The 24,163-nt window shown below is 33.8% G+C and overlaps 4 protein-coding genes across 11 annotated transcripts in view; 2 read left to right on the forward strand and 2 right to left on the reverse strand.

Moving 5' to 3' along the window:
* Fur2 (furin-like protease 2) overlaps positions 1-2,210 on the forward strand; it is a 1,328,139-nt gene extending 1,325,929 nt beyond the window's left edge. For all 6 annotated transcript variants that reach the window (XM_074181937.1, XM_074181935.1, XM_074181936.1 and 3 more), the window contains one exon: positions 459-2,210. In XM_074181937.1, coding sequence (XP_074038038.1) covers positions 459-629 — 171 coding nt within the window. In that variant the 3' untranslated portion in view covers positions 630-2,210. The remainder of the gene's footprint in view (positions 1-458) is intronic.
* Positions 554-13,103, reverse strand: LOC111509686 (DDB1- and CUL4-associated factor 13). 2 transcript variants are annotated; one of them, XM_074181945.1, is made up of 5 exons: positions 12,854-13,103; positions 12,068-12,782; positions 10,321-10,621; positions 9,585-9,856; positions 554-1,685 (listed from the first exon to the last, which is right to left on the reverse strand). In XM_074181945.1, the coding sequence occupies exons 1-4, from the start codon at positions 12,921-12,923 to the stop codon at positions 9,605-9,607; spliced, it is 1,338 nt and encodes a 445-aa protein (XP_074038046.1). In that variant the 5' UTR covers positions 12,924-13,103; the 3' UTR covers positions 554-1,685; positions 9,585-9,604. The 2 variants fall into 2 exon arrangements, with proteins under 2 accessions (XP_074038046.1, XP_074038045.1); XM_074181944.1 differs by lacking the exon at positions 554-1,685 and having other exon boundaries at positions 9,365-9,856; positions 12,854-13,102.
* Positions 13,104-15,288: 2,185 nt separating this feature from the next.
* On the forward strand, positions 15,289-17,920 carry LOC141485388 (uncharacterized). The gene is made up of 2 exons (XM_074181943.1): positions 15,289-15,647; positions 15,702-17,920. Exon 2 carries the CDS (start codon positions 15,793-15,795, stop codon positions 17,194-17,196), a length of 1,404 nt encoding a protein of 467 aa, XP_074038044.1. The 5' UTR covers positions 15,289-15,647; positions 15,702-15,792; the 3' UTR covers positions 17,197-17,920.
* Positions 17,921-19,418: 1,498 nt separating this feature from the next.
* Positions 19,419-24,163, reverse strand: part of LOC111509685 (probable multidrug resistance-associated protein lethal(2)03659) — an 87,699-nt gene continuing 82,954 nt past the window's right edge. For both annotated transcript variants that reach the window (XM_074181932.1, XM_074181933.1), the window contains one exon: positions 19,419-19,873. In XM_074181932.1, the coding sequence (XP_074038033.1) occupies positions 19,603-19,873 (271 nt within the window). In that variant the 3' untranslated portion in view covers positions 19,419-19,602. The remainder of the gene's footprint in view (positions 19,874-24,163) is intronic.

Genomic DNA, 24,163 nt, shown 5'->3' on the forward strand with positions numbered 1-24,163 from the left:
AATTATTTAAGCCTACATAGTCTGCATTCTTGAAATCATAGTAAAACTCTTCAAATTGAAGTGGTTTAAATTCAACTGATAGTTCCAATTCGGCAGTAATAACTTTATGATGAAAATTATTAGGTGATAGTTAGTTAGCCATGTTTCAGTTAATAACATCATAATTGCAACACAGGACAGAGTTTTTAAATTCACCAAGTCTAGTTCTCAAACCACCAACATTTTGATAATATATCTTAGTTTTTTGATTCTTCAATTTGATTCTTTAATGTGAAATTTCCACTTCTAAGTTTGAAAAAAAAAACATTTTTGGGCGCTATTGTATAGTGAAACACGAGTTTTTGGAAATTATATTTTTATTGTTATTCAAAAATATTTGAATCTACAAGTAATTCCATTTTATTCTAATATAACATTTGGCAGGAATAACTTTACTAATATTTAACTTATTTTTTCAGAAAAATACTATTCAATCACAGCAAGGACGATATAGTAAAGTATCAATCAAGAAACCGAAGGTAACATGTAATTACAACGTTGTGTCTGTAAGTGATGGAGAATCCAGCGACTCTGATAACTCTGAAGGCAACAAATTAATCAATCCTAAACCTCAAAGGACTGCATGTTGAGACAATGAGAAGCTAGATTTAAATTGTATCTCTAGTGTAAATATTTTATAAACAAACACTGTCTTCATTGTTTTCGTTTCACACCAAAGTTGAGCAAAAATGCAGAGGAAGTCACATAATTAGTTCACTGAATAAATACTAGTATTTATTGATGATGATCTCAATTGACTTTTTCTCATATAGTTGCAATAACTATAAAACATAAGGTTGAAAATGCAGAGATCACATATCTTCTTTTACCTAGTAACATTGGATGAATTTAGACAGAGTTATAGATTGAAAGATATGAAGCTGATTTGAAAAATATATTTTTTATTCAGCATATTCTTATAATCTAACATTTGTTTTTATAATCGATTTTAAACTAGTCGAACTAGAATAATTATTTTTATTTTTTTTATTAACTAAATTACTGAAGCGTTCAAGTTATGTGTTTTCCCTGTAGCTTGACAAGTCATATAATTATATGTAAAATAAATGTGTGTATTACCCCACAAATAAGTATATATTGTGAACAACAGGAGTTTACCATATTGTACCAAAATTATGAGTGTTTTCCTAAAGCTACTGTAAGGTAATGAAGACAGCTCAATGTAAAAAATAATAAATTATAAGATGCGAAACTTAAGTGCTCTTGATATTTCATGTCGTAAGTATAGTTATTTTTAAATGTACACTTTGTATATAATCAAAATAGGTAATTGTTTGAATGTTATTTAACAAATTTTACCATTTATACATCCAGAGTTTATATTGTGTAATTTTTGGTGATATAAGTGGTCCAAACTATTCGGTTCATTTTGAATATATTTGATTTCGCATGTCTTCTTTGTCGCAATTGTGTCAAAATTCATAAATATCTTTAGAAGCATATGAACAATATCCATTTGATTCTTTCAGAGATCATCAAAAATTCCTAACAAATTTTTTTATTCCTGCTTATAGTGAATATGCAAACAAACTGTAGATTAAATCCAACTTCCTCAAACATCGCACATGAAATTGAGTCTCCTGTTCAATTCTTGTTGAAAGACATATGAAAAACAATTGATGTTGCTGAAAATGAACAAATTTTATTGAAAAACTTCCTTCTTGTAATTAAATATTTTTGTGGTCAGACAAAACGGTAAGTTTGTTTATTTCCACCTAACAATTGGTATACTTAGATATTTGGTAAGACTACAAGTTACAATAGTAAAATTAGTTTTTTTAAATTTTTCTCAACAAACGAAAGAAGAGATGTAAGATAGTTGATATTTTGGTTGTCTTTTAATCTTTAGTAAAGTTATCAGTTTTTATTCAAAAGGAAAACAAGTTCAACTGAAAAGCCTTTCAAGTATACCCAATTTCCAATTATAAACAAAACTACCGAGTTTTCTTGAATTACCACAAATTTTAAATATTTTTATACTTGTGTTTAGGATACGAACAAAGATAAAAGTACATCAACTTTCAATGAACTAGTTTGTATCCCAGCCTCGAACCAAAAAGTGTTTATTTAGATTTTATAAAGGTTTACTTTTCATATGTTCTAATTGAAATTGAGTTAGAAAATTTTTAAATAAATTCATTTTAAATGTGCTTTTGACTTTTATTTTCCTGGTAATTTTCAAAGAAATTCTGTTGGTATATTATATACCTCCATGATGACAAATCTGTCATCAATAAAATGTTATTTTCATTCTGCCTGATTGCTATTTGTTGTTATATTCTTTATATTTTTGGGTTTTCACCCTTAAAATCACAAATATTTTCAAAAGGAATCAAATAAAGAGGGCAAATTACTGAAGTGACCCCAAAACTGTTATTGCGACTATCTGTTAAAATCTGTTTTTCCGTTAACCAGCTCTAGCCCCCCTACGAACGACAACTCTCAAAAGTTGAAACTTGTGCGAGCTGAGGACTGACAAGGTCTTACCTTCAAACATGGGCTGGACGATAGCAAGTGAAAATCGATCGTCCGTCCTCGCGGCTTGAACCACCGGTTTACACAGCGGTAGATTGAGTGAGTGGAGCAAAGCACACACATCAACACTACTTTATGATGAAAATACATTTGTAGCAGGTCGATTTCTGTACTGGAATATGATTACAGAAACTGCAATTTGCAGATCAGATTCAAAATTCATATAATACAGAATACAATTAAAAAACAATTGTGTGCTATGATCACATCATGAAAATATTGACCATTAAAACAATAAAACCCATAGAAGTTGCGACACTGAAAGTTTTGGGTAAGTATTTCAGGTGAAATGATAGGGAATTCTTCAACGAAAAAAAAAAACTTGTAAGCATAAAGTTCTTCAGAATTTTTTTGATTTTGTTGTTTTCCAAGAATGTTATTTCCAATGACAATTTCTGATAAACTTTAAGCACCGCAAGCACTACAGGAAAATCCTTAAGGCGGTCAGTGGTGCCTACGCGAAAGTAGTGATTCACATTGGATTTGAATCGCCGGAGATTAAATCAATTTGGAAAAACGTTCTCGGGAAGTTCATTCCACATAAACGCCGTTCTCCAAATGAAAATGTTCTTAAACAGTGAAGTTCGAGGTGTACTGAGTTGAACTTCAAAACGCTGAGCAGCCTCAGTCCATCGCGTATTTCTGATATGTACCGCTCTTGATAGAATTAAATGTGCCATGTCACTTGAACACTTTCCATGAAAGTATCTATCAAAGAGAGATGAATCTCCAACGTTTCTTCGATGTTCCAGACTATCAAGATTGCAAGTGATGTTCGCGTCTCCAATCAGGCGGATGGCTCTTTTCTGGATGGAATCCAGCAGCTTCAGGGTATGTTTGGGGGCGGAGCTCATACAATACAACACTACTCCAAAGAAGGTCTGATCTAAGCCTTATAAAGCATCAAAAGGTGCTAAGGCGTGTACAGTTTTCTGGTTCGGAACAGTGTTCCAAGCTTTTGAGAAGCAGCCTTTGTAATTCCAGCAACATGATTGTGCTAAGACATATTGGTGTCCATTTTAACCCCCAACAAACTTATCGAAGTAGAAAGCGGAATTGTCTGACCTGACATCATTATATCTGGGTTTTCAAGGCATTGAATTGAATCTGGTTACTTTCACCTCAATTCAAAATTACTTCTAGATCCTCATTAAGATATTCAATTTCCTGCTGCCGGCGAAGATGTGCATCCGCAGCCGATATTCTGGAATCCAAATGTAATGAACAGGCAAGTGTGCTGTAGTCAGCAAAACGATATATTGAATTCTTGTTTTTTTTTCACTAAGTCGTTGATATATAATAAAAAGAGGGTTGAAGACAATATGGATCCCTCGGGAACACTAGCGTTGATAGTGACAGTATTCGAGAGATATCCATCGACGGCCACTTGCAGGAACGTTCTTTGAGGCAGCTGAAGAGCCATACACAAAAATGATCTGACAAGCCATAGCATCGAAGTTTGGCCAGCAAACCGTCATGCTACACACAGTCAAAGGCCTTAGAAATGTCAAGTGCAACAACTCTTGACTCTCCATGTTTCTCAATTGCGTTATTCCAAATATGGCCAACATACGACAGAAGGTCGCCTGTTGATCTTATTTTCCGAAAGCCATATTGATAATCGCTCAAGATGTTGAAGCCTTCCAAATATTTGAGGATATGGTGGTTGACGACTTTCTCCACGATTTTAGATATCACTGATAGCAAAGTGACTGGTCCATAGTTATTTATTTGGAAGAGTTACTTGCCGTTTTTGGGAATAGGCTGAACGCGAGCAATCTTCCAATAAGAAGTAAAAACCCCTTTCTTATAAGACAGGTTGAAAAGTCTGCAAAATACTGGTGCAAGTTCATTTGCACACTGATATTGAGCTGTTGAAACACAGATAATCTTAGTTTGGGAGGTCTTATTTTCCCAGAGGACCTTGTGGCACGGTTATAAAATGCACTATTGGTTGAAAAGTTTATTATTTTCTTGTCGATATCTACGGCGGTTCGATAAATACAAATACAGATTAAGGGTAATATCCTGTATTTTATGAACAACGTCTGACAATGAGCGCAATAGTCTGCACCACAAAAGATAGCAGAACAGAAGGGCTGAGAATATTTTTCAGTTGGAATCAATGTTAAAATATGTGTGTAGATCATGCAAAGAAGTAACTTTTAGACACAAACTGAAAGAAAAAGCCCCCTGAAACATCTACTTTCATATAAACATTGAATCAAAAGAAAGAAAAAATTCTTTAGAAACAAATGCTTTTATATGAACACTGAATTATACAGAATTAGAATAATATTCTACTTTCAGTTTGTATTCCAAACATTCGTTATGGGATGAAGTCAGGTATCTACACTAAATGAATAATAAAAAATTGCACTTACATGGAACACTATTATCCTCACTGGTAGACATCGATGTTTTGCCGTTAGACACTTGTCTCAGGACTCTTCAGTTCCAATCTGGATAATATTATACGAAAAAATACACAATTCATTCATGAATTACGAAAGTAACTCTATACATGGATGTGAAGATCATGATAGAAAAAAAAAAGTTATTGGGTTTCATATCGATCTGACTTGAGGTGATTCGTAGTAAACCTAGTATTTGCTTCAGCTTCAAATAGTTCACTGAGCTGACTGAGAACTTTTATTTTATCAAGATACATTTAATACACTTGCTGGGGGAGACAAAGTGAAAGAAATCATTGAGATGAACCATTAATAGAAGTAGGCCCAGCATGCTATCCCGGGAAACTCAATTACTTATGGAAGATTGATGATAAATTATATTATTGAACACAGTCTGATACCTATTGTGTAGGTTCAATTCAATTAATTTTAGAGGTATTCTCCGGATCCCATAAAAGTTCAATTTATCCAAAAGTTTTTTGTGAGACACACTATAAAAAGCTTTTGAAAGGTCACACAGAGTAATTTCTGTGTGTTGTCCCTTTCAAACATTTGGGATTGCCTATACTGTAAACAGTCGACTCGGACCTAATTGACCTACAGAAGTATATTTTGTTTATTAAAAAAATAATGCGTTATTTCACAATTATTTAAAAGACTCTTTAAAGTATTGATGATGGAAATGAGTCTGTAGTCATTTGCGTGATCAGGGTTCCCATTCTTAAAAATTGGAATTACTTTGTTAGTTTCAGGTTCTCAGGAAAAACACCTTGGATAAAGCAATAGTTTATTGAAACGACCAACGTTTCAATTAGTATTGCCAGTTTTCATTTGATTACTTTGCTATTCAGACCACGTGAATCAAAACAGGCAGAATTATTCAATTTTTTCAAGGCAGCTATAACTTCAGCTAATGACATCGGTGCTAGAAAAAATGAATTGGTTGTTTAGGCAAGTCAGCAAAAAAAAACAATTGACGGTTGGTTGGCAAGGAGTAAAGTCTTGATGATATTTTCAGAAACCCTTAAAAAAAGTTATTAATGAGTAGTCAGGCGGTTCGACGTGGGTGCTTTGTTCACTCACTCGAATTGACTGTCGTATTCACTTGCTATCGTCCAACCCGTGTTAGGAATCACACGTTAAAAGGTAAGACCTCGTTAATCCTTAGCTCGCACAAGTTTACTGGTTAACAGAAAAACAGATTTTATACAAATTTTTAAACATATTTGATTTTTGTTTGTTTTTCCCATAGTTAATCAATCTCCAGCTGTCTAATCGAATCGAATCAAATATACTTCATTGACAGAAAAAAAATACATCTTATAGACAAAGTCTTATAATACAAAATATATAAATATAATAGAACAGGAGACGAAAGTTTCTTCAAAATACTCCTGAACTGAGTAATAAATACACTCCATCAGCTATAAATATTTTGACCTCTTTTCTGAAATTATTTTACACATCAATTTTTTTGATTTTAACTGGCAGGTGATTAAAAAGTTTGATGCCATTAAAAATAAATGAGTCCCTAAATAATGAGTTTGTGGAATATGCAGTTCTATATTGCTATTGTGACTTTGGGTATTATGGGAAGTGTATCTCACACGTTTATTTATTAAATATATTGTTTCCAAAATGTATTAGGAGGCTACTGTTGAAGTACCATGAGCTTTGAGAAGAGGATCGCATGTAACTGGGGAAGCAGTTTTGCACATGTATCGTATAGTTCTTTTTTGAAGAACAAAAATCAGATGAAATAAGTATCTAGAGTAGACTCCCCAGAAGGCAATTCTGTATCTAATATGGAAATCTATGAGAGCAAAGTAGGGTGTTCTTGAATGGGCATAGCCTAGTTCTGTAAAGATGACTCTCAGTGCGAAGGGGACTGAGGAAAGCTTTTTGCTTATGTTTATTGTATGGTCCTTGAACTTCAATTTTATCACCTACATTCAGCCCAAGAAATTTATAAGTATGTATACTTTCTAAGATTTTGTTACCAAGGCAGATCTCAGGTAAGGTGCAACGAATATTAAGGATGCTGGTTTCATTGATAGTGAAGATAACTTATCACAGTGATACCATTCTTCAATTTTTTTGATGTTTTCAGAGATGATCTCATGCAGAATGGTATTATCCTTGTTGTGCCTTAATAAGGCAAAGAGCAAAGAGGGTAAATGTAGCTTATAAATCTTTGAGAGCTAAAAAAATTTATATAGAGAAGAAATAAAATTGGGCCAAGGATAGAGCCTTGAGGCACTCCACATTTGATGGACTGTTAAGAAGAGCACTCAGATGTTTTTACTATTTATTTGCGGCCCGATAAATATGATTGGAACTACTGAATGGTGATGTCTCTGAAGCCATACATCTGCAATTTATTTGGGAGTATCTCGTGGTTGACATAGTCGAATGCCTTCAATAAGTCACAGAAAATTGCAGAAATTTAGCATTAAATTGGGAATAAACCGTTTCTAGTAGAGAAAACGTTATTACCCTTATTTTCTTGGATTCCAAATAAGTGAGGAGTAACAATGTTATTGTCTTTACGAAAACAAAAAATTCTTTATTTTGACCAATTTTCCCATGATTTGTGCAGGCAGGAATAAGTGCTATAGGCCTGTAGTTGGAAGGATCATCAGTAGGTCCACCCTTATAAAGAGGGATTATGAGAGAAGTCTTCAGGAACGACGGGAAGTCGCCAGATTGAAAAGACAGATTGATAAGATGTGATAAAACAACCCAAGTTGAGTAAGGTAGAGGTTCAAATATTTCAATAGAAATTTCATCTACACTCCTGCAATTCTTGTTTTTGATGTCCTTGATCTATCAATTATCTGATTGATTCGGCCGTTACTTGATGAAGATCCATAGTAATTTAATAAACTACACCTCACGATTTGATCAAATCGTGAGGTGTAGTTCATGAAATTACTATTCATTGCTGGGGGTTTATTTCATGAATGATCATAAGACTCCTTTTTTGCATTTGTCAGTGCTTTTCTGTAGAGTTTTGTAATATTTGTATGAGGCTCTATTTTGAGTGTTATTTGTCACATATCAAATATCATTTTTATAGAAAGTAATGAGTCCCTCATTGGTTTCAGACTGTCATTTAGGTAATTTAAGGGGCAGATGATCTGATTCCGTTCTTCCTCAGAGGAAAATGTCTTTCAACAAGGTTTATGTGAATATTTATAAGAAAATCTGCCAGAAAATTACAATCGTTAGTTTGTAATTAATTTAAGACACCCCAGTCTACCTCTAACAATGAATCATTCAGTTTTTATTCAATTATTTATTCATTTTAAACATTGGTACACTGGGTACTTGTATTATGTTATATTGGCAAGGTCGTGTAACTGATAATATATAATATAAAATGTTATAATAGAATGAGACTAGAAACTGGACCAGAATAATGTATACTGGCCAATTGACTTCAAGTGACATTTTTCCTTGTATTGCATGTCATCGATTAATAGCAAGTTTACTGCACTGGCTGTACCCATTTGCATATCATTTTGTTGTGACAGATGCTCATCAGCATCATTGCAAAGAGATCGATCATTTATAGAAAATATTTCATCCAAGTATACTTCAGGTACCAGTATTACAGAATTTTGTGCAAAGAGAATACTTTGAAAGTATAAAGAGTGACCCCTTTCATTAGTCGTATCTTTTTTATCCTGAATTCCTCCCCAGCTATAACTAATTATTTGAGTAATCATACATATTTGCTACCACAGTTGAAATCTCCACAGACGAAGGCTTGTTGTGGAAAAAAGTGAAATTGAAACTGCTACTTGCTATCAACAAGTCAACAGTATTGGATCATGCACTCAGCAAGAGGACCAATGTTATGGCATTTGAAGAGTTCAATTCAAATTCAAAAACAAGAAAATGTCTCCAAAATATATCTAGGCCCTTTCAATTTTAAAAACTTGCAACAGAATGAAGGTTGTGGAAATCGTGCTAGGAACCACACGTTAAAAGGTAGGACCTTGTTACTCTTTATCTCGCACAAGTTTCTACTTTTGAGGGTAGTTTGTAAGGGAGCGACTGCTGATAACAGAAAAACAGATTTTAAACAGATTTATATACCACAAAAATTCATTTATATTTTCTTCAACAGTGAATTTTAATTTCTACTACAAATAGTTACTGAATCTACATTATTAGCATAAAAATTCAAGTAGTAGATTCTCAAGTTTTTGTTGGCGAGTTAATAAAACTCTTATATGTACTTTACTGTACAATTGCTACATTTCCTAGTTATTTATATCTGAATATTTTCATTGAAATATTTATAAGTTCTAACAGTTTAACGTCACTAGGAGTATAAACAAATAAAGTTCAAGTTTTAAATAACGAATGTTTATTTAACATAAAAAACCATATTAAATTCAATGGTTATTTGACAAAACATAATTCATAATTGGTGTACAATAACTTTGTTTTTGTTAATTTAAAAACAAAAAATTGCTGAAACCCAATTTTTAATAGGTCAAAGTAACTTGAAACGTAATTATTCAATGAGCAATAACCAAAAGTAACTCATTAGTTTCAATGTACCTTGTAACAGAATCTGGAGATCATTTCTGTTCTTTAATAACATGCTTTTGTCTTTCAGGAACAAATGGCACTTCTCCCTTCTTCGAATGCGCCCTTCTGTTGGCTTCTTTCCTCTTCACCTTTTCTTTGATAGTGCGCAATTCACTCTGAGCATTATATACATGCTTGGGAACATGCCTATGTCTGGCGATTCTCTTGATTTGGGGGTGACTTGCATATTTTTCCTTTAAAGCGTCACTGTAACGTAAAGCTGCTTTTTCTCTTGGTTTCAACTGGAACATTGAAAATTAAATGAATAATTTTTCGAAATTGTGATTTTTATAGTTGAAGGGCAGCCCAAATATAATTTCCCCGCAAAAATTGTATTGCATTGTATTCACTGATCTTTTAATCAGATTCATCAAATATCTAGTGGGTTTTAGCTTTTTTTTATACAAAAATACACATAATTCATCGTTATTCATATGAATAGTGAAATAAAAATGAATCACTTTTAAAACGAATCAAATATTAACATAACTCATTAACAAGTGATGAATTTATAACCATACTTTTTACTCGACATTTTGTGTTGGTAATGGATGATGGTTGAAAAATCAGTTGCTTGCTCTAATGTGAAACATACCTTCTTGATAGCTCAATATATTTCATGAGGTTTTTTCATCTCATTGACCAAATGGAAAACAGCAGTGACAAAATATATTCTGATTAGATTCATTAGTTAACTTTTACTCACCGGTCCCAATTTCTCTGAAGCCCTTGCTTTCCATATTCTAATGTTCATTTCATCAGATCCACTAATAATGTATTTATTATCCAAAGTCCAATGTACACAAGTCAGCCTCTGCATTCTCTTGGTATGATAGATTTCCCGGGAATGTCCTTTTTCGGCAACAAATATCCTGATGGATTTGTCGTAACTGCCAGATACAAATTCTTTGCCAGTTGGAGCATAATCCACATAAGTTACAGCACCGACATGATCCATGTGAACATTTGTGGGTTGTTTCAGGTTACGAGTATCAAAAGTATAGAGACTGAAAAAAAAAAGTCAGCTTCGGTAGTTGCATATTTGAACTTGATCTCGTATATCTAAATAACAGGTCTGCACAACTAGAAAGCTAGACAGATTACTGCCTTTTTAGATTTACTTGAATTAAGTAAATTTATTAAAACAATAACCCATTCCTCTTCATTAAAACACTGACCCATCAGTTGTTGGAGATGTATTACCATGAATACCATTGCATAATGAGTCAACTGGTTTCTCAGACTGTATTTTTGATAACACACTTGTACACTGGATCTAGATGTTGATCTAAATCTTTCTCAGTTGATAAAGCATAGAATCCCATATTTATAAAAGAGAATGACTCAATTATCGACTCACTTCATAAAAATACATGAATGAAATTATTGATGTGAAACATATTTTAGTTTTCTTGGAGTAGAAAGATAAGAGTGCAAAATGTGAATTTTTGTAGATCCTCTATTTTTTAAAGAAGTTAATTTTATAAATGTGTAATTTTCTGAATATGATGATCAAATGATGCGGTAATATAATTGATTTTAAAAGAAAAATAGTATATTATATACCTAGGGTGAGAAGTGACCTATTATTTACCGAGCATTTTTATTTCCTGAGGCGCGTATCGCCGAGGGATATAATGTGCGAGGTAAATAATAGCATTCTCAGCCGAGGTATATATAGAATTTTTTTCACCACTAACATTGATACCTATATTAGCAATTTTGATTTTGGCCTTAGTAATTTTCTAACAATTTGTTGAATATATTGAAATATCGAGTAGAGTGGAGCGTGTTTCTAATCAGACTGGTTTTATTTATGTAAAAATTTGGCATGTGTCAAATTTTGATATGAATCTAGGAAATATCCCATTGCATTTTTGATATATTTCAATGTTCCACTTCTCTCATCGCTTCTGGATGTTCAGAATTAAAATTTCTCAATTCTGCATTATAGTGAGAAAAAAATTTCCTTGGTTATATGATAACCCAAGGCAGCTATGAATTGTTGCATGTCAAATTGAAACGGTACAGTTTCTATATTGAATACGCAATGTCGATGATAAGCGTGCAATATCGGAACATGATTGCATGAAAATGGTTATTTTAGTGAAACAAGAAGCTTTTAGAATATTATTTTTGGTAATTCATTGAAAAAGTTATACAAATCATGAAATTATGAAATAACAGAAGCTTATAATTTTGTGATAACATTTGAAATGAATGAATTAAGTTCCACAGTCTGGGAGGTTATTATTCTAATAACTTTGTAGGCCTTCTAGAACCCGTTATTTAGACTACGAAACCATTTATTCCTATTTGTTCCTACATCATTACATTTTTGTAGCCACATTTATAGGTTTGACTTCAGATTCGTAAACAAAAATAAGAATTTTTATTCAAAATAAAAACCAGTCAACCAGTCACACTAACAGATCATCTATGAACTAACTTACTTGTAATCTTCATTGGCAGATGTGAAAATGTATGGCTCCATAGGATTCCATGCCAATTTATTTGTCCTTAGCTTCATCACAATCTTTCTCAGGGGATGATTTTCTCTCATGTCATACAGAATAATGCTTCTATCACTGGCACAAGTAGCAAGTATACTTGTTTCAACAGGATTAAACTCAATATCATGTAAACTATCCACACCCCACTCTATTTTTCGAATAGGTTCATTCCTGCTTTCTTCCCAGAGTTGGCACACCTCTCCAGCAGTTGCAAAAATAGGTTTTTTCCTGTGATGTGAAATACTAGTCAATACAGTCCTACTAAGAACAGTATTCGTTGGGGCTTCAACTTCACTGAATGTTGATGAAACAGCTTGCCACGTCTTTATTGTTTTATCATCTCCAAGAGTGATAAAGTGATCTCCACTAGGTGTATACACAACCCCTCTGACTATCCCATCATGTGCTACGAAATTTCTAGTACAAATTTGTTGGGGAATATCCCAAATTCTAACTTCACCATCGAATGATCCACTGATCAATTCTGAGAGCTTTTTCGGATGTTTGGATATACAGGATACGCTATCTCTGTGGCCATCCAGGTTACCGATGAAAGGTTTGGCAAAAACTTTTTCGAGCTTAACAGCATTCAAAGCTCTTGTATATTCTCTGGCTGCTTCAAATGGATGTAGAGACGGGTCATAGTTTCTTTGAACTAAAAATATGATGAAATATGAAATACTGTATTAGAATTTGCCGTTGTTATTTTGAAAGGTTCTTTCTTACCTTTGTGTAGATCATATTTAGTTTCTCGTAAATATTCGTCTGGATTTCGGCTAATTACCTTAACCTTCATATTATCTGATGAGAAAACCCAAGTTTTCAATTTATTAAAATTGTGTTTTTTATGAAAACTCACTTCATATATTTACATAGATTGGTTAATACATATTTATTATTTTCAACACAAATTAAACCTAACCCCTCATTTTAACCATGGCTAACCTTACTCTTCTTCTCTTTTTCTCGTGTTGCTTGCGCAGACTAGACATTGCCGAGACTAGACATCAGTTCTGTGTTTGTTTAGCTTAAAACTGTACTTCTTTGCCAGTTTTGGCAGATAACCCATCTTCTTGTCATCTCACCCGTCACGATACCTAGGAAGCCTGTAACAAACTAGTAAAATTTATTTTATTTAGTTCTTCTTCCTAAATGACCATCAATGGTCTTGGGAAAGAAAGGGTTTTGCGATGTTAAAGCAGATAGCACAACGGAAGAATATATCCTTTTTGCTCCAGAGTAACGGCGGAGCTATACACGAAACTATAATATTACCTAGGATTGTAGAACCCATCAGCGCACCCAGCAGGTGGAATATCAGGTTACAGCAACCCGTATGCCCCCGACACGAATAAAACAAATGTTTCAGAGAAATATTATTTCCACACTGAAAAATTATACGTATTCGTCAGAGTTGAATTGATGAGAGATATTTTTGTGGTACATGTGACAAAGTACCCTTGCAAATTTTTTTTGTTGACAAGAGACGGAATGAAGCTGAATGTTCTTCTGATAGACTAAGTAGAGAACAGAAGCTCACTTCCGATTATGTATCTGTAGATCCTAGTGAAAATTTCCAAGATGCAACGAGTTACACCAGTCGAAGTCTAGTTTTAATGTAATCAGTGAAAACAAATTTGATTCGAACGATATTGCTTGACTGAAGCAATAGGAAGTTTGCCAGGAAATATACTATTGATGAAATTGGGAAACCAGATGTTATTCAAATTTCCAGAATGAGGTGAAATGAAGAAAACATTCTCCGGACGATTTCAATACTCCAGAGTTCATTACTCTATTCGTTTCTAGAAAATATAGCATATTGCAAGAATTTCCTTGTTTGCTAGGAGGAAGGGTGGAAAATACTAGTTCCAAACAAGTTGGTGAATTTGTGAAAGTTTTTTCTCAAAATAGAATCATGCAATGGGAAGCTTCAATAACCATTGCAAAAAAAAGTTGATTTCGTCATGCATCAAATTTACATGAGGTAATGGATGGATCTATGGTTGATAAATAGTTGGATGTAGGTAAGACGATTGAGAAAAAAATTATTATAATTATTTAAACTGCCATTCTTTGTGACAAATAATGAATATCATTGAGAGGACGTACCGACAATAGGCCGCTTGATATTAATGAGAAACCTGTTTAGAATAAAGGCAATTTCAGAGAATTACCTTCTGCGAGATGGAGTGGATGTAGGGTATTGAATTTTACAAAATCACTTGCAAGAAAAAATGTTTTATATATCAGTTATGAATGGTAATCGTTTGTGGTAGTCGCCACAAACCAATCTATGCCGATACAACTATAAACAACCATTTTAATCACCCATTGAAACAAAAATTCGCAGCTCACCACAGTATGATCCACAGACTCGTTGTATTTTGATAAGGAATTAAATCAAATAAACAAAATTACTTTTATGTCTATAGTACGTGGGCATACTGGAAGACTGGCTTGAAATCAAATTATCTAAAGAAACAATTCGTTCAGGCCAGTCTTCCCTTACCTACACAGTATGTTTATGGACTGACACCTATCAGAAAACAACTAATCCCCTGTCTTATACTACGAAGGGCGTTGGGTTACATTCAATAGGTGTCAGTACAAAATTCTTCACAGAAATAATTCCTGCATATGCTGCTGGCGATACAACTGCCGGAGTCGATTTTTCATCATTGGAACACACATGCAGATTGATTTCGGGCTATTTGTCTACTGGTCAGTGCAAGGTAATGTTCATCATAATGGCATGTACTTGTTTTAGAACCATTATTCATTATAATTTAAACCGAATGTAAACAGGAAATGGGGTGTAAATAGAAATCTGTTCGACAACACAGTTCTCGAAAGTTTTTCCCTCCAAAACACGAGAACAGAGATGTAATTATCGGGGGATGTTCTAAGTTCTAACCCGTGCTTCAACTCGGATTGGTTTTGCATCGCCAATCATCGCTACTAAGACAGAGTTGCCACTTTCATGTGATATTCATTGTTGCTCAGTTGAACAACTGACCAAAATAATAAAGTTGTATGCAAAATAACAGATTTCTGCTATAATTTTTTCATTACATTATATATATAGGGAAACGGAAGGTAAAACGGACCCTGCAGGTAGAACGGACCAGACTTACAACTTTCAAACTGTTAACGCCATCTACTATCGACTTGGGTCAACTTGACAGTCGCCTTTCACTCAGAGTTGGTCAGTGTCCTTGAAACGGCCGTGTAGCGGCACATGTTTTTAATAAACATGTGCCGCTACGAGTTAATTTTTACGTATTTTGATGGAAAAACAGCAAATTTTGATCTGCCTTCAGTTTTATTACGTTAAAGATATCAGGGATTTTGTATTATTATATGATATATTGTTTGTTTTACTTAGTTTTAACACTGAATAGACAAGATTCTCCTCAATCTTAACCTCAAAATAATTTATTGTTTACATGCCTACCGAAAAGGCAAAACGGAACGGGCAAAATGGACTACGTGGTTCATTTCACCTTCATTGCAATTGGTTTGTGATTATATATTCATAATTTGATATTGAAAATAGGTATTTTCATTTTAGATGGTTAACAACTATAGAAGAAAGTCGGACCGACAATCTTGGCGTAAGGAGGACATGAAAAATGCCATCTAAAATGTAGCTTCGCACAAAAATGGGGCTTAACAAAGCGGCCGCCACATTTAATGTTCCAAAGACTACATTAATACGAAGACTTACCAAATATGAAAGCACCAAAGACTTAACTGTAGCTACGGAAAAGAAAATGGTCAGGTATGAAAAGATTTTCAATGTTGAACAAGAGAGAGAACTAGCATTCTATGTCAAAAAAATCGAAAATCGCTTTTTTGGTTCAACCACAAAGGATCTCAGGCGTCTCGCATATGAGCTAGCCGAACAAAATAAACTACAACACAATTTCTGTCACGAGACAAAAATGGCTGGAAGAATATGGCTCGGAAATTTCTTGAAGCGTAACCCTGACTCAAGTCTACGAAAACCAGAACCCACTTCAGCAGCTCAAGCATCTGGATTCAAACAAGTTCAGGTTAAACGGTTTTTCGATTTATTAACAGATACAACAACAAAGTATAAATTGACACCCGATCGAATTTTCAATGACGATAAAACGAGCATGACAACGGTACCAAAGAGTATGCCCCGTATTGTTGGTACAAAAGGAAAGAAACAGGTGGGGCTATTAACTTCTGCTGAGCGGGGCCAGCTTGATACTGTCGTTTGCTGCTTCGGTGTGGACGGGTCTTATATGCCTCCCTTATTCGTGTTCCCTCGTAAAAGGATAAAACCCAAATTGATACTGAATGCTCCACTGGGAGCATTCAGTATCAATACAAAGATACAAAAAGATATTTTTACAGAGTGGTTCAAGAAGTTTATTAAATTTTCAAGAGAGATCGTCAATAATCCAGTCTTGCTTTCGCTCGATTGGCATGCCAGTCACACGAAAAACATGGATATTATCAATTTAGGATGGGATAACGGTGTGCATGTGCTTTCATTTCCGCCCCACTGCACATATAGACTACAACCATTAGATGTAGGAACTATGAAACCTTTTTCAACTTATTATACGGAACCTACAAATAACTGGCTGAGATTTAATTCGTCAAAAGTGATAACTCAATTTCAAGTTGCAGAGCTAGTCGACAAAGCCTTCCAAAAAGCTGCAACTTTGCCAACTGCTTATAATGCTTTTCGAGCCACTGGCATCTGGCCATTAAACCCTGACGTGTTCACAGAAGCAGACTTTTTGGCAGCAGCGACCACTGATATTGAGATGCCAGAAGCAACGTCATCAGATAACGAATCAGGACCATCGATGATTCAACCCGAAGAAGCGCTCATCATCGATGAACCTGAATTATCAGTAATTGCCTATCATGCAGCTATTCAAGTAAATATGACACCACCTCTAGTCAATGATGAGACATTTACAGCTGAACCTGCCAGATCTAGCAATGAAGGTATCACTGAACCATGGTTATCAATGACTAATAAAGATGAACACTGCTGTACCACCACCATCAGCATCAAGTGATCAGAACATTGCCCAAAATAAAGATGTAACCAGCAATGATGAGCAATAGCCATCTACGAGTACATCCTTTTTTATTGATCTAAAAGATATCATGGCCATCCGTAGAACTTCTAAACTGACTAAACCTAATATTAAGAGAGGAAAGACAGTCGAAATAACATCACCACCCTATCGCGAAGAATTAGAAGCTACTAAAAGAGCACAGGAAACGAAAGAAAACACAAAGAAGGTAAAACAAAATCTTTTTACTAGAAAGAAGAGAATAGGAAAACAAACAAACACTCAAAAAGGAAAAGGAAAGGAGAAATCTACAAAGAAGAACTCTAAAAAGAAAAGCAAAGACTCATCTAGCGAAGATGAAGAAGACGTACGATGTTTTTATTGCTCTCATTCATTTTCTGAATCAACAGAAGGCTGGGTACAGTGCCCCGCATGTTCTTTATGGGCACAATGTAATTGTGCAGGTGTCGAAGATAATAATGAAGATGTTAGATTTGTTTGCGAAAGGTGTGCAGTTGAATAAATAGTAGAGATTTTTTTTTCCGTTTTTATGTTGCCATAGGTCCATTTTGCCTCCATGACTGGTACATTTTACCTTCACGTGTAGGCAGAATGGGCCAAACCGAGGGTTTTGGAAATCATCCAATATCTTCCATATCTGTGATTTGATTCAAGTGATCCTTAATAATAAGTTTGATTAATAAATGCTCAATTATATAATAACAAAGTAAGAAGAATCAAGTTTTAATTTTTTATGTTACATTCATTTTTCCTTAACTGGTCCGTTATACCTTCTGTTCCCCTACATGTATGGTTTTTGGTTCAAAAATGTAGTGAGTGCGATAATTCCATGAATGCTTATAATCTCTCATTATAAACGAGTTTTATCCATATTTGTTATTTTATCGCTGTCTTGAAAACGTTTTAACGAATAGATCAGTCTGAATAATATATTGTGATATTCAGGATATTGGCTGGGCTGTTTCAGTAAAAATATAAGTATTAAAAAATGAAAAATTACTCGAAAATTTACACTAACAAGACATTTTAACAAAATAGTAAAAAAAATGATACCTTAAACTTGACCCACCACATGTATCTCATGACTGCTTTATTACAAATTACAAGAAGGGAAAACGTGCAGGGCGATGTGTTGGAATAAACAAATTTATAAATATGGCATAGCAAATTGCTCAATTTTAAAAGTTGCCAGATACTGAAAACTATACAAGTCATTGTATTCAACGATCATCTGCGGCGATAGTGGTAGACAGACTTTTGAAAACATAACAACCCTTTAACAATACGGAGCCGCGGGTGGAAATCGACCACAACGTAAAGGGATATATCGATGACAGTCTGGTAAGCAAAATATCATTAGCAAATGAAATCCTGCAATCTGCTGAAAACGATTGCAGGTTTCTAAAAAAATACAAAAGTCAGTAAAAAATTCAAGATATTATTTACCTGTACCTACAATTTATATCGTTAACTGCGGTTATGAAATATATAGTTTAAAATAGAATCAATAGATATATTTTTGATTTGATCGTAGAAGTTTAGTGTGCTACTCATGCAGAAAACATATTCCACACTCTTGTGATTGCGGCACTCGCGTCATAACTTTCATACACAGGGATGGAATAGGTTGATTTCTGCACTTATTGCACTATTGAACATAAGCCTGTTACTTTACGACAGTGAGTTTGACACATTCCTAATAATAGTATTCTTGTATGATCAGCAATAGAGTTTATTATTGACCAAATGAGTTATAGAGTGATTGCCGAAGGTTTGATCATCAATCCAAATGGAATATCAGTGTAGGTACCTATTAGTGTATCACTTGAAAGTGAAATTTCTCTCAGGTTATCAATACTTTTCAAGTATTCAAGCATATAAATGTATTCTTATACATCACTATTTTGTTGAGGAAAGAGAAAGGAAGGAATGAAGAAAATAGAATTGAAACTTTCTATGTTTTTTACCACTTTTATTTGTAACTAACGTTACTGCAGTTTCGTCCTGTAAGGACATTTTCAAACTTATACATAAAGTTTGAAAATGTCCTTATAGGAAGAAACTGCAGTAACGTTAGTTACAAATAGAAGTGGTAAAAACACATAAAGTTTCAATTCTCTTTTCTTCATTATGATTCCCTACCACGTAGTAACGGCTACATCCATCAATTAATTGAGAGGAAGGAAGTATTATCGTCACAATAAAAGATAAAAATGAATATAATGTCTTTCATTTGTACAAAAGGTGTTCAAAGACTCCATATTTTTTAAAATTATCACTAGGCCCAGACATACAATAAAATATTTCGTGAAATATTAGAAATCAAAACTTAACGAAATCGTCAAACGATAAAAATCCAGAATAATATCCATTCTATGGAAATAATCAGATAACTTCTTTTTTCTCATGATACGTCTTTTCAACAATTTCTTTGAGATGGGCCGACATCAATGGCCCAGTTTCTTCTACCATTTTTGTAAAGTATCCAGTTGGGTTCTGCAATAATTGATGAGGAGGTGCATATTCCATTACTTCTCCAAAATCCATTACCAGAATTTTGTCACAGTCCATGATAGTGTTCAGTCTGTGTGCAATGATCAGTACGGTATAGTTTTTGAAATTTTTCCTAATTGTTTTTTGTACTAACGAGTCAGTGCTGAAAAAAGAAGTAATATCGAGTCAATACAAGAAAGATTCAGATAGAGAATCGTATTCAGTCAATGAATAATATACATTGGGGTCTATTAAGTTTGCAATAAATGTGATTTTCTTTTAAAAAATTGCATAATCGAAATTTGAATTGCATGTTCAATAACCTCATTAGATATACTTGTAATGGCTTCAAGATGGAAAGTCATACATTATTTTCTTGAAAATATTTATTACATATTTATGATATATTTTTTTAGTATTTTGTATCTGAAGTAGCCATAATCAAATCACTTTGAAACAATTTTTTCCAAATTGAAGTACGTTTATAGAATTCACTTGGACTTGTATATGTTTTAGGTGACCGCCGACTTCATCTTCAACGCAATATCTAATATCTGAAAGTATTTTAAACTTTCTCCAATATATATTTTACAAAGGTATTACATTGTTCATGATATGCATATGAAAAAACTCTGAATTGGAGTATGAAATATATATTATTTCAAATTCTTAAGAAGATGCTACAAATAGAAGAGATCTTCAGTGAGTAGGTTTAAGTACTAAAACTGTCACATGATCCAGACAACTTAACAAATACGGAGAAATTTATCGAAGTGTTTCAGTATTTTCACCATTTCGTGGAATGAATCTAATTGTTGATCTACAAAATTCATTTGAATAGATCGCAATACCCTTGCAGGAATATTTTTGCTTCAAGCCCTTCAATACCAGTGGAAGGTAATTCCTTGTTAGTATATGTTTTTTTTTAATATCATTGTTAAACAGAATATATATGTCGATAGAATTCATGCATTTTCTCTATCTCACATTGATTGAACTTACATTAAAAATCTTAAAACATACTTAGTCTCTGGCTTGAAATGAACAAATACTTTTTGGATTTTCTGAAAAATGCGCCTCACGGAAGTTTTTTTATACCCGTGTACTCATAACGTTGTTGTGTGGACCATCTAGGGTTTTTGATAACTTCCTGAAATACTTCTATGCATACAGTTATCGTATCCACTTTATTGTTTGCTTGTTTGTTAATAATCCCGTATGCTTGAATTGTTTCAGAATTCTATACTGACCGTTGAGTAGTGAACTTTTTAACGGATTTTATTTGTTAAAAATTTCCGCAGCTCCACATATCAAAACTAATTCTGCTATTTCTGCTGGACGAGTCATTTGTAATAACACAAGTTTAAAAAATAAGAAAAAATAAGAAAATAAGAAGAATATTGATACTTGAAGCTCTCATTTTTTTTTCATGGCTACTCGTGATACTTTCAAGTTTTGTTTATCAGAAGCAGTTTAATCTTAATTTTGAAGGTGGTCACTTGGTAATCGAAACACGTGTCAAGGTGTTGGGATAAAACTCCATTAATATTTATTTATCAGAAGCATGTTCATGAAGATTTGGATACTTTGATCGATTTAAAGGTACTTTTATTCTTTAAAGAATTTAATATTTTCTTCTTTGCAAGATGTTTGACTTGAAGCTATTCTAAAGGCATCCAATTCAATTACTTGTTATGGACATGCAACTTTTTGGCGGTATTCAAAGTTCCATTTGTTGCGAACTACGAATGAACTCTACTTATATACACTGTAATAATATTTGCCACTGAAGATACTACCTATATTGGTGTTTTTCATTGGTAAAACTGGTGCAGCATTTTTCTATTCTTTATTAATGGAGGATATAAATATACACAATGTGCACTAGTTTTACCAGTAGAAAACTCTGTAAGTGGTGAGATACCTACACATAAAGCATAATACCGATAATCAAAAAAATCAATGGAGATGAAACAAAACAGGGCAAATTAACTAAAAGAAAAATTCGTTCAGGCCAGTCATAAATTACCTACACTATAGGTTGATGGACTGACACCTATCAGAAAACAACTATTTCCCTGGCTAATACCACGAAGAGCGTTGGATTATATGCAACAGTTTCGGGCTATCTGGCCTCTCGTCAGTGCAAGGTAGTGACCATCATCAACCTAAAGTTGACGATATTCCATAATTAAAAATCAAATTCCTTTCGGAGTATTATTCCTCTAACCAAGCTGAAGCGGAGGACAAACAACAAATTTGTCAACGGTGCATCTGATAAACAAGGTATTAACCAACCGCATATCCAAAATTCGCGGAGCGATGACAAATTTGTTTGTTTTCGATTGCTCCAGCTTGGTTAGAGGAATGATACTCTGAAAGGAAGTCAATTTTCAATTATGGAATATCATCAACTTTAAATTGATGATGACCACTACCTTGCACTGACAAGAGGCTAAATAGCCCAAAACCGGTGTGCAAGTGTGTCTGTTCCAATAATTGAAAATCGATTCCAGTAGTTGTATTACCAAAATCAATCATATGCAAGAATTACTTCTGTGAAGAATCCTGCACTGACCCCTGTTAGATATGATCCAACGCCGTTCTTGGTATTAGCCAGGGAAATATTTGTTTTCTGATAGGTGTCAGTCCATAAACCTACTGTGTAGGTTAGTCGAGACTGACCTGAACAAATCGTTCTTTCAGTTAATTTGATTTACAGCCAGTCTTCAAGTATGTCCACTGAATATATGTGAAAACAAAATGGGACATTTGAAATCTCTTATCTGTTGGTAATAACGCATTGAAAAAACCACTGTAATGTGAGATCGCCACTTGACAGTTTACAATATCACGGCACGTGTTTCGATATACAATAGCATCTTCAGGCTTCAACAATACTGACTAAACGTCATGCTTTTATTGTAATTTGAATCTTAATGGCTATTAACACCTGCCAAATTTCTACCTGATAATTCATAACATAAAATATTTACCTTTCTAATAACAACTCATTAAAATGGATAATAATGAACACAAATTTTGCCTCATTTTACCTACTTTTGAGGAAAAATCCTAAATTTTCTCATTAAAAACTGAATTCAATACTGGGGAACAGTTCAGAAACATTTGATCATTGAGTAATAATCCCAAATTTTCAAATGTAATGTTTTTTAAGCATTCCAAAAGGTTGAGTTTCCAACCTATCTCTTCCAAATTCAATACGTCACATTGCTCATGTACATTTATTGAGGATATGACAAGTTACTGACTGATTAAAATCTCCAGTGGTTTATCAAGCAGTTATTTTTCGGAGTAAACTTTTTAGGTTGCTTTTCATCATACTTCAGCCGATTTGCTATTGATTCAGTTATGTTTATTTTTCAGATTGTGGAATATATACCTACACAAAAAACCAGTAAGAAGATATTTTTTCATTTTCGCTTTTTTTAAGGAGGATAAAACACAAGCACTATAGGAAAATCTCCAGCGCACAGGCACCGCTCTTAGAGCGCTGGAGATTAAATTCATTCAAAAATGTTCGCAGGAAGTTTTTTTGCACGCAGTTTTCCAAATAGAAGAGTTCTCAAACAGTGAAGTTCAAGGTGTACTGAGTTGAACCTCAAAACGATGAACAGACACAGTCCGTCGCGTATTTCTGAAATGTACCGCCTTTGGTCGAATCAAGTGTGCCAAATCACTTGAACACTTCCCGTGAAAGTACCTATAGACAATTCCCCATCCTTTCTTCGATGTTCCAGACTATCAAGGTTGCAAGTGATGTTTGCGTCTCCAATTAGGCGGATGGCTCTTTTCTGTATGGAATCCAGCAGCTTCGGGGTATGCTTAGCGGACCTCCATACATGAGAACAATACTCCAAAGAAGAAAAGTTGTAACCTAGACGCCCCATAGACTACTGAAGAATATACAGTGTCATACATAAAGTCCGCATCAAATGGGATTTTTTTTTGTTCTTCTCTTCAAGCAACTTTTGATATCTCCATTAGCTTGTGCTTTAAAAATGATGCCAAATGACATGCATATAACCGATCAAGTGATTTTTCTTCCCTGTCAAATTTGACATTTTTTCGAAAAAATGTTCAGAAAAGCAGTTATTGCTCGAAATTTCGAAAATCGGTAAAGAAAAAAGATGATTGTTTTTTCATTTTTTACCCATATACGAATTTTTAGCTCTCTAGTACAAATTTAGTTTTTTTACAGTTTTTCGAAAATTTGACATTTGCCGATTTCTCAAATTTAGCCAAACCTCAACAAAGTTAGTGCTTTATGCCTAACTTATCTTTCCAACGCATTTTTATTACCAATTACAATTCTAAATACAACTTATTTCGCAAAAATTTAAAACACCAGAAAAAATTATGCCAAAAGTGATGCAAAGTTGATACAGTTTTTAAAAACAGATAAATATTTCACTTTATTTCTACTTTTTGC

The sequence above is a fragment of the Leptinotarsa decemlineata genome, unplaced genomic scaffold (assembly GCF_025532065.1).
Source record: "Leptinotarsa decemlineata unplaced genomic scaffold, Ldec_3_MD MMD2_tig00026328_RagTag_RagTag, whole genome shotgun sequence".
Taxonomy (NCBI): Eukaryota; Metazoa; Arthropoda; class Insecta; order Coleoptera; family Chrysomelidae; genus Leptinotarsa; species Leptinotarsa decemlineata.

Coding starts and splice junctions, on each gene's coding strand:
- LOC111509686 (XM_074181945.1), bottom strand. CDS start 12,923: ATGAAGGTTAAGGTAATTAGCCGAAATCCAGACGAATATTTACGAGAA. Junction 12,783..12,853: donor TAAATATGATCTACACAAAG/GTAAGAAAGAAC, acceptor TCATATTTTTAG/TTCAAAGAAACTATGACCCG. Junction 9,857..10,320: donor CTTCAGAGAAATTGGGACCG/GTGAGTAAAAGT, acceptor TCAATGTTCCAG/TTGAAACCAAGAGAAAAAGC.
- LOC141485388 (XM_074181943.1), top strand. CDS start 15,793: ATGGGGCTTAACAAAGCGGCCGCCACATTTAATGTTCCAAAGACTACA.